Source organism: Astyanax mexicanus, chromosome 17 (assembly GCF_023375975.1).
Source record: "Astyanax mexicanus isolate ESR-SI-001 chromosome 17, AstMex3_surface, whole genome shotgun sequence".
Taxonomy (NCBI): Eukaryota; Metazoa; Chordata; class Actinopteri; order Characiformes; family Acestrorhamphidae; genus Astyanax; species Astyanax mexicanus.
In genome coordinates this window covers 15,987,660-16,001,790 of record NC_064424.1, presented here as the reverse complement: position 1 = coordinate 16,001,790, position 14,131 = coordinate 15,987,660, and the positions used below count along the sequence as shown (strand labels likewise).

The window sequence follows — 14,131 nt, the reverse complement described above, 5'->3', positions numbered from 1 at the left end:
CCGAATCAACAAAGCGGCGAACGCCTCCTCATCGCGCCAAGTGCTCTGATGTGATTCTCGCTGGCGAAGTCACACGCCCACGACGCGCTGCTGGGAAAGATACAGGCCGAGGCACTCGGGAGGTGGAGACGGGGAGGACGCTCTCCGCGCAGGAAAACACCACAGCTGGCCAACGCAGAGGCAGGTTGAGTGGTTCACGCTCATATTTATACGAATGTGAGTGAATCAGACAGAAACAGCAAGACGAGAGAGAGGGTAGAGCGCAGAGACAGAGGAGGAAAAAACGTACAGTACTAGTCAGAGGATAAAACACCTACTTCTTACTCTACTACTCACCCCCTCCAGCCTGGGAATTTCTCAAACTGCAAGAATGTATGCTGACTAGACTATTTATATTTAAGTTTAAGTTTTTACAGCTGTCAGAAGTCAGTAGTAATAAGCAGAATGATCTACAGAAATTATTATGATGATATATTATTAAATAAATAAATAAATAAAAGTGCATCTTAAGCCCAATCTGGATGGGATTAGTTTCTACTCAGTGATAAAACGCTTGCATCCAGACTGCAATTGAAAAAAAACAGGAGGAGCAGTGAGTTTTAGGGTTTCTTGGTCACATAAAATCGCGTTCAGTAGATCATCCATTTCCACTCGCGGTTGTGTTTACTTGGATCTCCATGGAACTCAGAGATGTGCATCCGGACGAAAATAAAATTACCAGAGTTCAGCGAAGAACAGTAGGTAATTCTGCCTGTAATTTTTGTGTGGAGGATGTCTGAGAAAAACACGTACATAGTTGTTCTGGACGGGAATAAAATCACAGAGAACTCCCCATAAAAGAGAAAATCAAAAGGGCTTTATACAAGGTGTTGAGTATTTCTATAATGATTACTCTTAAACTTGTTGTAATAGTATAACCTTGTGATTGTAATGAATTGTTTTAGTCAATATGCTGCAATATATTAGTAGAAAGCTGAGATTATTGAAATGTACAAGATGAAAACTTGAGCAGAAAAGTGATTGAAGTCTTTGGATTGACCTAGATTTCTACTCTATGCCACATTGCAAGTAATATTAAAATACTGTTATTCCATAAAACCTGTCTTGGTCATATTAGATATTTATTTCCTTAAGTTTTTACTCAAAATCATGTGAACAATACAAATTTTACAAATTTAATATTTCAAAAGTTAATATTCTGTATTTCAAAAGTTTTAGAAGCCACAGTTTACAGATGCCATGTCCTGTGGACTCAAACAAAGTGTCCAGCTTATTATCGATGCACAGTTCAAAGACTGCATATCTAATAGTGTGGAGTTGCAATAGGGCCTATGGTGTGGGCAGCTTAAACATCTGGAAATGCACTGCATCAGTCCTGAAGAGTTTATAGAGGTTTTAGAACAACAAATGCTCCTGTTCATACAAAAGATCTTTCAGCAAATTTTTCATATTTCAGAGTTCAGGTGCTGAACTTGTATCCTACACAGCTGATACCTCCTACTTATAGATCACCCTTATATTTTTATTTTAAACTATTTTTTCCATAAGTAAATTCAAACACAGGCGTCCGTTCCACTGTTTGTATTTATGCTAGGGTCTGTATACACTTCATGCATTATGGGATGTTTAGATTGCTATCCAGCCTTGAACTAGACTGGACACTTCAGGGAGCGGTATAAGATTCACTAGACACACAATTGGTTGAAAGTAAACATAGAGGCAGCTGGAATAAATAGAATAGTTGAGATAAAGTGGAATCAAGATAAGATTTCTTTTTTTGGGCGTAAAATGCACCTAGAATATGTAATCATGACGTTTTTTTTCTTGCAGAATCTTGAGTTAATGCTTAAGTAATACTAAAAATACTTTAGTAAAGTATTGTAGAATGCATTGATGTGGTGATGCTTTTGTCATGTCTTTAACAGCATGTTTTTTTTAAAGGTTTAGCAAATGAAAATTAAGCAGCTTGAGGTATATTGGCTGTTTTTTTTTATAATTAAAGGGGCACTAAACCCCCTGATTTTAGCTGACTCCACCTTCAGCTCAAGTTTGACTAAAATTAGCAACAAAAAAAATGACAGGGGTAGTTTGGGACGGGCTCTGGGTGATGTATGGGTTTAGAGGCAGGGCAGGAGGCAGAGCTGATTGGCTGAGAGCTGCAGCAGTGTCCCTCTGATAGCAGTGAAAACACTGTTTAAAAGCGCAGTGGCTAATTTTTAGTGCCCTGTGTTAATGCAGCTTCACACTGTGCAGATATAGACAGCTCTGACCAATCAGAGGAGACAATGTGCTTACGTGGTTTATTGGTGTGCTACAAATAAACAAACTTATCAACTGATCCGAAACATAAAACCAACTACAGGTGTGAAAAGATCCTTTTTATTTAAAAAATATAGTTCTTATTCAGAAATTAGAAAAAGGCTAAAAAGGGGTAGTTTGGGAGGGGCACTGGGTTTACAGGGTTCTTGCTTCATTTTAAAAGTCAAATTTAATGCTTTTTAAGACCTTTTTTTTAACCTCAATAAATATAATTTAAGATCCAAAAATGAAGACATAATTTTGTAAGTAGAAAATAATTTATTGTATTGAAAATCAAAACTTAAACGCATTTGTTATCAATTGTATTTTTTTTTATTTTGTTCCATTGTGATGCGCAACATGTTAGCTAGCTCACCACTAATGTTAGTTAGCTCTCCGCTAACCCTAGTTCTCTTCCCGGTAACCTAGTTAGCTTGCCGCTAATGTTGTTAGTATGTTAGTCATATTGCCACTAATGTTAGCTCTGCTAAAGTTGGTTCTCTTCCCTGGTAACGTTAGCTAGCTGTACGCTAACGTTAGTTATCTCCCCAGTAATGTTAGCTAGCTCGCGGCTAATGTTAGCTAGCTCTACGCTAACCTCAGTTCTCTCCGCAATAATGTCAGCTAGCTCGCGGCTAATGTTAGCTAGCTCTCCCCTAACCTTAGTTCTCTCTTCGGTAACTCGTTGTTAATGTTAGTATGTGATTTTCCTCTGGCATTAAACGCACCATCTAAAACTTTAATACCTACAGCAAATTTAAAGTAAATTTAAGACAATTTAAGACCTTAATTATCCAGATTTTAATTGAAGACATTTTATGACTTTATAAGGACCCACGGGAACCCTGGTTTTCCACAGCAGAGGCGGAAATTACTACAATAAAAGGGCTTTTTTATGGGTTAGGAATAGATAATGTTTATACAAATTTTAAGCAGAACTGGTATGTTTTATTACTTTACTTAAATGTGTAATGAACACATTTATCCTATTAATAGAAAAAATATGGTTTAGGATTAGCAGCTCCTCAAGACATATGAAATTGGTGGAGCTTTACATCCAGCCAGCAGGGGCACTAGTCCTCCACCTGGTGGATTCTCTTTTGAAAGCTGCAGTGCTGTGTCCAAGCTATTCCATGGTAATTGCTCTAAAGTGACTGACAAGCTAGGTAATGTGTTTGCCTGAGGTGACTGATTAGCTAGATAGCGTGGTCGCCTGATGTGACTGACGTGTTCATTAGCATGTTCATCTAAAGAGATTGATTAGCTAATTAGCGAGCTTTCCTGAAATGACTGACAGGCGAGTTACTGGGCTGAAGGGGCTGACTAGCTGGTTAGCATGTTGGTCTGAAGTGACTGACTAGCTGTTTGGGTTGTAATCACTGAAAGCTGGTCAGGCAGCTGCTGTAGGAAATTTTCAGTGTTCAATTATTAACCAGCAAGCTGTTTTGAGGGGAACAGGTGCAGTAAAATATGTGATAAATAGAAAGTGTAACCTATAAGAATGAGATTAGACCAAATTGTGTGAGTCTTACAGATAATGCATATCAGTCAGCACTCTGGAAATTGATTGATTCTGTTTACTTTGTACAATTGTCAACATTTCATTTCACGGCCATATTTAATGCAGACTTATTTTATATAGCTAGACACAACAGTTCTCAGCTACAGCTGAGAAAAGGGCTCTCATTACATTACATTACATTACATTACATTACATTTGGCAGACGCTTTTGTCCAAAGCGACTTACAATATTGAAGTGCAAATAATAGAAGAGGTTAAGTACAAAAATAATAGAAGTTAAAAATAAAGCATCTATAGATAGGGCCTTAAGGAGGTCAGAGGGAAATAATGGGATAGAGGAGTAGAGAAGAGGAAGAAGGAGATGAGGTTAGAATTAGTTAGTTTTTTAGAGGTGTTAGGAGAGTAAGTGCTCTTTGAAGAGCTCTGTCTTCAGGAGTTTCTTAAAGATAGCGAGAGATTCTCCTGATCTGGTAGTGGAAGGTAGTTTGTTCCACCATTGGGGAACTCTGTATGAGAACAGTCTGGATTGCTTTGTGTGAGTGTTTGGCAAAGCGAGGCGACGTTCATTGGAGGAGCGCAGCGGCCGGGAGGTAGCGTAAGCCTTCTGGAGCGAGTGCAGGTAGGAAGGAGCCTGTTCTGTCATCACCTTGTAGGCGATTGTAAGCGCTTTGAATTTGATGCGAGCAGCAACCGGTAGACAGTGGAGCTCAATGAGCAGCGGAGTGACATGTGCCCGTTTTGGTTGGTTGAAGACCAAACGTGCTGCTGCATTCTGAATCATCTGTAGTGGTTTTACTACACAGGCCGGGAGGCCAGTTAGTACGGCATTGCAGTAATCGAGGCGTGAGATTACCACAGCTTGTACCAGGAGTTGGGTGGCCTGTTGCGTCAGAAACGGTCAAATTTTTCCGATGTTGTAAAGCGCAAAGCGGCAGGACCGAGCAACTGAGGCCACATGGTGCGTGAAGAGAAGCTGGTCATCAACCATGACACCCAGGTTCCTAGCAACCTTTGTCGGTGAGAGAGAGAGAGTCGATGGTTATGGCAAAGTTGTGTTGAATAGAAGGTTTTGCTGGTATGACCAGAAGTTCAGTCTTTGAGAGGTTTAGTTGGAGGTGGTGTTCCTTCATCCATGCGGATATGTCTGAGAGACACTGTGATATTCGTGCAGAGATTGAGTGATCATCTGGTGAGAACGACAGGTATAGCTGAGTGTCGTCAGCAAAGCAGTGGTAGGAAAAACCATGTGAGCGGATAACCCGACCTAGAGAGGTAGTGTATATTGAGAAGAGAAGAGGTCCCAGTACCGAACCCTGGGGAACCCCAGTGGGTAACGAGTGGGCTGGGGACAGCCGTCCTTGCCATGACACCCTGAACGAGCGCCCAGTGAGGTACGATCTGAACCATGACAGCGCATTGTCTGAGATCCCCATGTTCGAGAGTATAGTTAGGAGGAAGTCATGGTTGACTGTGTCGAAAGCAGCCGAGAGGTCCAGCAGAATGAGCACTGAGGACTGTCCTGCAGCTCTAGCAGTTTTTAACGCTTCTGTCACAGCCAACAGAGCCGTTTCAGTAGAGTGCCCTTTCTTGAAACCAGATTGGTTCTGGTCCAGGAGGTCATTTTGGGTGAGGAAGCCAGAGACTTGATTGAGAGCTGCTCTTTCTAATGTTTTAGAAAGAAAAGGCAGTAGTGAGACCGGTCTGTAGTTATCAACCTGGGCGGGGTTGAGAGAAGGCTTTTTAAGCAGTGGTGTGACCTGTGCTTGTTTAAAAGCAGTCGGGAACACACCAGATGTTAAAGAGGCATTGATCGTGTGAGTAATAGCCGGAATGATTGCAGGTGCAATGGTTTGGTCAAGTGGACACGTAGTAGAACGGCTACGCGTTAGGAGAGCCAGTGTCTCGTTCTCAGTGAGAGGAACGAACGAGGAGAAAGCGACGCCTTCGGTAGAGGGATACCGGGCAGCAGAGCATGATGTAGGACTGCTACATGTCGCATCAGTAAACTGTCTGCTGATAGCTGCCACTTTCCCAGTAAAGAATGAGGCAAGGGCTTCAGCCGTAAGGCAGGTAGCCTGAGGAGGAGGTGGAGGGTTGAGTAGTGTTTTGAATGTAGCAAATAAGTTTCCGGGAGTCTGTGAGGGAGCTGATTTTTTTGTGATATAATTCAGCTTTAGCAGCAAATAAGCAAATTATGTTCAAATGTGATGCTACACTGCATCAGCTACTGATGCGTATGTTGTATATTCTAGCACTCACATCCAATATTTTGACCAGCTGCCACTGTGTAAAAATATCCATTTCTTCAAGTAATCTTTATTCCTCTCAAATGGAACTGTGGCGGTATGGCAAACAAAAAAAAAAGTAGTTGAAGTTCATCTGAAAGGACTTTTTTAAAGCATCAAGCATTACTTACTACACATGGTATCTGTTTTATAGCTGAAAGATAGGAGTTATACAGAGCTATTTAGGATAGTAAAATTAGCAGAAGTAGCTTGCTAACTAGCTAATTTAACTAGCCTTAGCATCTATTTAATTACCAAATCTCTGCCTGCCTTTCTCTGTGTAAATTTTGCTCATGTAAGTATCCCTGCTGAGGTACAATAATAATTAAAATAGCACAGATGAGGTAATTTTTTGACTCAAATTACAATGCTAAGGTAGGTAAAGGCAGCATGTGACTAGAGTAGCAGTGTTGAAGTAAATTCATTATTAGAATAGTAGCAACGATGAGGTACATGTGCTGTGCTTTGTTGTTTTGACTGCTGGGATATAAAAAAAATTGAAGTGTTTACAACACACAATAAATATTGTTTTAATTGTAGTTGTCAAAAAAACTAGGGCTGTCAACGTTAAAGCTTTAAGGCACACGATTATTTTGAAATCAGAATTTTTAATGGAAGTTAATTATGCCACCAATTTTTACACCAACTCCCAACGAAATCTGACCTGCCCAATGCACATGAACTGCCCGCTTGTGGTGAGAATGCGATCTGGTCTTGATCCGACCCAGCTATCAAATAGACTAAAAATAAGGCGCATTTTAATCTGATATACTAGCCAGAAAACATACTAATATGAACAAACTTTTTCTCTGCTGCTTCCTGCTGTTTACACATGTAGTAATGTGCAGCGTTCACTGCTTGCAGCCACAACACTCTCTTTAATGCTTTGGTGCTTTGGTTTTTGTGGAATCGTGGCTGAACGACAACATTCCGGACAGCGCCATTCAGCTAGCCGGGCTAACCGCGTTCAGAGCGGATAGGAGCGCGGCTCTATCCGGGAAGACCCGCGGTGGAGGCGTGTGTGTTTACATCAACACGGAATGGTGTAACAACGCTGTGACTGTCGCCAAACACTGCTCTCCGCTGGTGGAGTTCCTGATAGTCAAGTGCAGACCTTTTTATTTAGTACGGGAGTTCTCCGCCGTGCTAATAGCTGCTGTCTACATCCCACCCAGCGCTAGCATTGGTGCTAATGCTAAAGAGGCTCTGTGTGAACTCTATCGGTCTATCAGCGATCTGCAGAACAAACACCCAGACGGACTGTTTATTATCGCCGGAGATTTCAACCACGCAAATCTCAAGTCAGTGCTCCCTAAATTCCATCAACATGTGGACTTTACAACGAGAGGAGCGAGCGCGCTGGATCTTGTTTACACAAACATCCCCAGCGCGTACCGGGCGGAGCCCCGCCCCCACCTCGCTTTCTCGGACCACATGTGTGTTTGGCTGACTCCAACATACACACCACTCATCAGACGCTCCAGACCAGTTCAGAAGCAGGTGAAAACCTGGCCGGCAGGCTCCATCTCTGCCCTTCATGACTGTTTTGAGTGCACTGCATGGGACATGTTTAGGGAGGCTGCTACTGAAGGCGATTCTGTTGATTTGGAGGAGTATGCAGCATCAGTCACTGGCTACATCAGCAAGTGTATTGATGATGTCACTGTCTCCAAGACCATCACTACACGCCCAAACCAGAAGCCTTGGATGACTGCTGAGGTACGTGCGCTGCTGAGGACCCGCGACTCCGCCTTCAGAGTGGGTGACAAGGTGGCCCTGAGGAAAGCGAGAGCCGACCTGTCAAGAGCCATCAGAGAGGCAAAGCGCGCACACGCCCAGAGAATCCACAGCCACTTCAAGGACACGGGTGACGCGCGGCGTATGTGGCGGGGCATCCAGGCAATCACCAACTACAGGACAATGCCACCGTCCTGTGAACGTGATGCCTCCCTCCCTGATGCCCTGAACAACTTTTATGCACGGTTTGAGGCACAAAACAACACGATGGTGAGAAAGACCATGCCCAAGCCGGACGAGCAGGTGTTGTGCCTGACTGCAGTGGATGTGAGGAACACTCTGCGCAGAGTCAACCCACGAAAAGCTGCAGGACCAGACAACATCCCCGGCAGAGTGCTCAGGGAGTGCGCAGACCAGCTGACAGATGTTCTCACGGACATCTTCAACATCTCCCTGTGCAGCGCCACTGTCCCAACGTGCCACCATCGTTCCCGTGCCGAAGAAGTCCACAGTGTCCTGCCTCAATGACTACCGTCCCGTTGCACTTACACCCATCATCATGAAGTGCTTCGAGAGGCTAGTCATGAGGAACATCAAGACACGACTGCCCTCTTCACTGGACCCCCTGCAGTTTGCGTATCGTCCCAACCGCTCCACGGACGATGCCATCACCACCACCCTTCATCTCTCCCTCACCCACCTGGAGAAGAAGGACACTTACGTCAGAATGCTGTTTATAGACTTCAGTTCAGCATTCAACACCATCATCCCACAGAACCTCATCAGGAAGCTAAGCTCGCTCGGCCTCAACACCCCCCTCTGCAACTGGATCCTGGACTTTCTGACGGGGAGACCCCAGTCAGTCCGGTTCGGGGGCAGCATCTCCAGCACCATCACACTGAACACTGGGGCCCCCCAGGGCAGTGTCCTGAGTCCTCTGCTGTTCACCCTGCTGACTCATGACTGTGCTGCAAAACACAGTTCTAACAGCTTTATCAAGTTCGCCGATGATACAACCGTGCTGGGTCTCATCACCAAAGGCGACGAGTCAGCATACAGAGAGGAGGTGCAGCGGCTGACAGACTGGTGTACAGTCAACAACCTTCACCTGAATGTGGACAAGACAAAGGAAATGGTTGTTGACTTCAGGAGAGCACAACACACCCACTCTCCACTCAACATCGACGGGTCCTCTGTGGAGATTGTTAAGAGCACCAAGTTCCTTGGTGTCCACTTAGCAGATAACCTCACCTGGACCCTGAACACCAGCTCTACAGCCAAGAAAGCCCAGCAGCGTCTCTACTTCCTTCGGAAGCTGAGAAAGGCCCGTCTCCCTCCACCCATCCTCACACTCTTCTATAGAGGGACCATTGAGAGCATCCTGAGCAGCTGCATCACTGCCTGGTTTGGGACCTGCACCGTCTCTGACCGCAAGACCCTCCAGCGTATTGTGAGGACAGCTGAGAGGATCATTGGCGTCTCTCTCCCCTCCATCACGGACATTTACACCACCCGCAGCATCCGCAAAGCAACCAGCATTGTGAATGACCCCACCCATCCTTCACACAGACTGTTCTCCCTCCTGCCTTCGGGAAGAAGGTACCGCAGCATCCGGTCCAGCACGACCAGATTCTGCAACAGCTTCTACCCCCAAGCCATCAGACTCCTCAACTGCAGAGACTGAACTGATGGTTTTTCTGTACATGCACACACACTCTTACCCCACTTACCCCAGAAAATGGAAAGCACTAAAAACCCTACTACCTCACTGGACTCTATTGTACACTGTGTAATAGAGGTAATTACTACCTCACTGGTCTTTTTTGCACACTGCATAATTTGCACACTGTCTTGTTATTTATTATTCTTTGTTTGTATTGTGTTGTATTGTCTGTCTGCACTTTTGTACTGTTGCACTATTGTTCTGTCTACACTGTGTTTATGTGCACCATGGTCCCTGGAGGAACGTTGTTTCGTTTCACTGTGTACTCTGTATATAGCTGAAATGACAATAAAAAACACTTTGACTTTGACTAATACATCTGCACTGCATGTCCCATTCAAAACACTGTGTTTAAAAGCTCTGACCAATCAGAGGAGAAAATGTGCTCACATGGTTTATTGGTGCGCTCCAAGTAAACAAGCTCATCTACTGATCCGGACAATAGAAACTAACTACAGCTGTAAAGAACGCCCTTTGATAATAAATAAGCAAAATGTTTCCTCTTTCTAATTAATCATGCTTTTTTTTTAATCCAGGGCCCCATGTTGGTTTTATCTCCCCTTAAACATACATATGCATAATACTAATATTTAAAAAAACACCACTAATATAAATATAATTGCATTTTACATTGTTACATTCGTTTTATTTATATTTAAATATACACTATACAAACTTGCATCTTAAGAAGAACAATTGTAACTAATAACAGTTAATCACAAAATATTGTTGTGTTTAATCTGATTACATTTTTTTAAAACAATTAACACCACTACAAAAAACATAAATTAATAAATATAGGCAGTTTCTTTAATTCAGTAATGGCGAAATGAATGATATCTATTAATGTCCAAATCATACATTTACTAACGTATCTAAGATACTCTAGAGATACTGTAGAGAGTGTAGATGTCTGAAATTTATTCTGAAAGCTCTGGCAGTGTGGTGGTTTTTGTTTGCTTAAGGCAATTAATTCAGTTTATCAGGTTCATAACAGTAAATAACACATATATAAATATATAAAAAAATAAATGAAATAAAATAAACATCTACATTGTGATCATTTTCAAGACCATTAGTGATGTTTACTTATCCAGCACGAGCGTCTAACGATTAGACTTTATCAGGTGCTGTTTTAATGAGGTGCTCCTGAAGTCAGCCATGTGTAGTGGCTACAGTCGCTGTGGACAGTCCAGTGACCTAAAAGCTCTCACGCAGCCTCGTACACACACCCGGCGAGGCAAAGCGCCAGGCTAATAAGCCGAGGTTAAGCACCAGCAGTTGCTGTAATGTCACAATTAAAGAAAGGTCAAGGGGTCACACACCGCATCTAAACCATGTCGGCACATTCTGCTGCCCTTTTCTCTCGTTCTCCCTTGGTTTCCCTCTTTCTCTCTCTCTCTTTCTCTACACATGCTTTCTTTCACTCTTTCGCTCATGCACGTCTTTACGACAGCTTTTGTTTGTCTGCAATCTGTTCACGAGTTTGTTCAGTAATGGCTGACATTCCCAGACCACCGTAGGCTCTGGGTTTTGAGAAGAGAATCAAAATCTGCATGCAGAAAGAAATGAGCCCACCAAGAAGAATGAATACCACAATAATAATAATAAAAACTAATAGAAAAATTAACAAAAAAGCAAATACACACACAACAACAACAGGGAACAAAGAAGGTGCTTCAATTAAGCAAACAGCCACAAGTGCCCAGGCTTGTAAAATGGGTTTAATGGAGTGTGCAGTTATTTGGAATGTGCTCTCTTGCCCTGATGGAGGCGTGTCATAACAGGGGACATTAATGCAGGGGTAAGTGGTGTTCTACAAAAACAAAGAGGTGACAGCGCACACTCGCCACACGAGAGCGAATTTAATCCAAAACCGGGAGCCGTATTCTCCTCCACAATGCCCTGGCACAAGAGCGGGCCACACTTTGATGGGGAAAAACAAAGCAGAAAAGCAGAGGAGCTACAGCGCAATCAATTAATCAACAAGGTGGAGGGGTGTGTGTGTGTGTGTGTGTGTGTAAATTTTACTGAAACAGTTCCAGCTGACTGTTAGTAGCGTTCTGTTTTATTCACAGTTATCCTGCGTGTGGTTCTCTGTATTCAAATATCTACCTCGCTGCTTTCTATTAGGTTTATAGGCTTTCTTAACATAATACATAGTAACTGATAGACATGAGCACTGCAAATAACCTAACTTCTATAATTAACAAATCTATCAAATTGTCTATTGTACAGTGAATCAAATAATCATGCCTACGTCACCCATTACACTCACTATTCAAATTATTCAATATATGATGCAATAAATCCACAGAAGCTTAACAATTAATGTTCAGCAGATTATATATGAATTTTACAGAGCAAAATAAAGCACTGCTGTTAATAAATGATTTGACATTATAGAGGATTACAGAAAGGTGTTGTTGAGAATTGATGAATTTTTACTATGACTTTTAAACTTTTTGTTTAACAGTACTCTTTTGTTAATTACAAAATATTTTGAAGCACTATCAAGTACTTTTTAAATGTTATGAACAGCTATATAATGCTCCCTAATGTTTGTTAAAGTAATGATGAATGCTATGAAGCATTACACAGCACCTTTTTAAAGAATAAACATTCTGGAGCCAAACAGAACACATTTCTAACTTATGAACATTCTGAAACATAGAGCACTTTTCCTACTTACTAACATTACGAAACATTAAAGGCTACTTCTTTTAATTATGAACATTACGAAAAACTATAGAGAACTTTACATAGAGAACATATTCTTACAAACATTACAGAGCATTTTAGGCACTCCTTTAAACTGCAAACATTATGTTGCACATTTTTTTTTTTACTTATAACATTAAAGGATTTTGGAGATATTTGTTTTACTCATGAGCAATTAAGAGCACTATAGAGCACTTTACTTACGATTTCACGGATCATTATAGGGTACTTTTCTTCACATTACAGTGCATTTAGAGTATTAAAGTGCATTATTACAAACAAATATATAACAGGGCATTATTGAGCTCTTGTTTAGTATAATTTTTGGTTAGTATAAATTGTACTTTTAATAAATATTAACATTTAGAGTATAATAAAGCAGTTATGATTATGAATAAATGTAATAGAGCACTATAGACTGATTTTGTTAGTATGAATATTTAGAGTATAATAAAGCCAGTTTGATTATGAATAAATATAATGGAGCACTATAGACTGATTTTGTAAATATAAATATTTAGAGTATAATAAAGCAGTGTTGATTATGAATAAATATATTGGAGCATTATGGAGCGCTTTCGTTAATATAAATATTTAGAGTATAATAAAGCAGTTTTAATTATGAATAAATATAATAGAGCATTATAGAGCGATTTTGTTAATATGAATATTTAGAGTATAATAAAGGAGTTTTGATTTTGAATAAATGTAATGGAGCATTATGGAGCACTTTTGTCAATATGAATATTAAGAGTATAATAAAGCAATTTTTATTATGAATAAATATAATGTAAAATTATAGAGCGATTTTATTAATATGAATATTAAGAGTATAATAAAGCCGTTTTGATTATGAATAAATATCATTTAGCATTATAGAGCAATTTCGTTTACATGAATATTAAGAGTATAATAAAGCCGTTTTGATTATGAATAAATATAATGGAGCATTACAGAGCGCTTTTGTTAATATGAATATTTAGAGTATAATAAAGCAGTTTTGATTATGAATAAATATAATTGAGCATTGTAGAGCGCTTTTGTTCAGTATCATTTTTTTTCAGTATAAATTGTGCTTTCATTAAATATGAACATTTAGAGTATAATAAAGAAGTTTTGATTATTAATACATGTAAGGGAACATTATAGAGCGCTTTTGTGAATATATATATTAAGGAGCATTGTACAGTGTATGTGCTAATACTGAATAAATGTTACAGAGCATGATATGGGTGATCATTTGAATAATGAGAAATATGTCAGTGGAACTGGTGGCTTGAATGACTAATTTTGACTATTATTAATATGCATATGATTACTCTTACTCACCTGTATTATGCTTGGTTCCCTTAGTGCAGGCTACTATAGCCCCCATGCTGGGCTGTGAGGTCATGCCGGCCATAGAGTCCACTGCAACGTCCACTATGTCCGCTCCGGCTTCAGCACACGCCAGCATGGCAGCCACTCCAGCTCCTGCTGTGTCGTGAGTGTGCACGTGAATGGGCATGTCAGGAAAACGGTCCCTCAGAGAACCGATCAGCAAACGACTGGCCTCCGGTTTCAGCAGCCCTGCCATGTCCTGCAGAGAGACGGAGAGAGCGTAATAGAAAGTTTAAGTTGGTGTACGGGTAACAGAGAGACAGACACACTCGAGCAGAAGTACAGTGTGTGTAGGTGGCAGTGAAGTGGTAAAAGCAGGACTGAGGATAAGAGTGGGAAAGAGGAAACGTCAGCAATACAATAAGAGGACTTGACCTACAGAGCTTACAGATACACCAGCACCATTCTGCAGAAAGTCTTCAGAACTGCTACACTGTTATATATAAACATATACAGCTCTGGAAA

General features: G+C 41.2%; 1 protein-coding gene across 1 annotated transcript in view; it reads right to left on the bottom strand.

Moving 5' to 3' along the window:
- pcxa (pyruvate carboxylase a) overlaps nucleotides 1-14,131 on the bottom strand; it is a 265,459-nt gene that overhangs the window by 21,498 nt on the left and 229,830 nt on the right. The window contains exon 16 of the mRNA XM_049466645.1: nucleotides 13,616-13,865. Coding sequence (XP_049322602.1) covers nucleotides 13,616-13,865 — 250 coding nt within the window. The remainder of the gene's footprint in view (nucleotides 1-13,615; nucleotides 13,866-14,131) is intronic.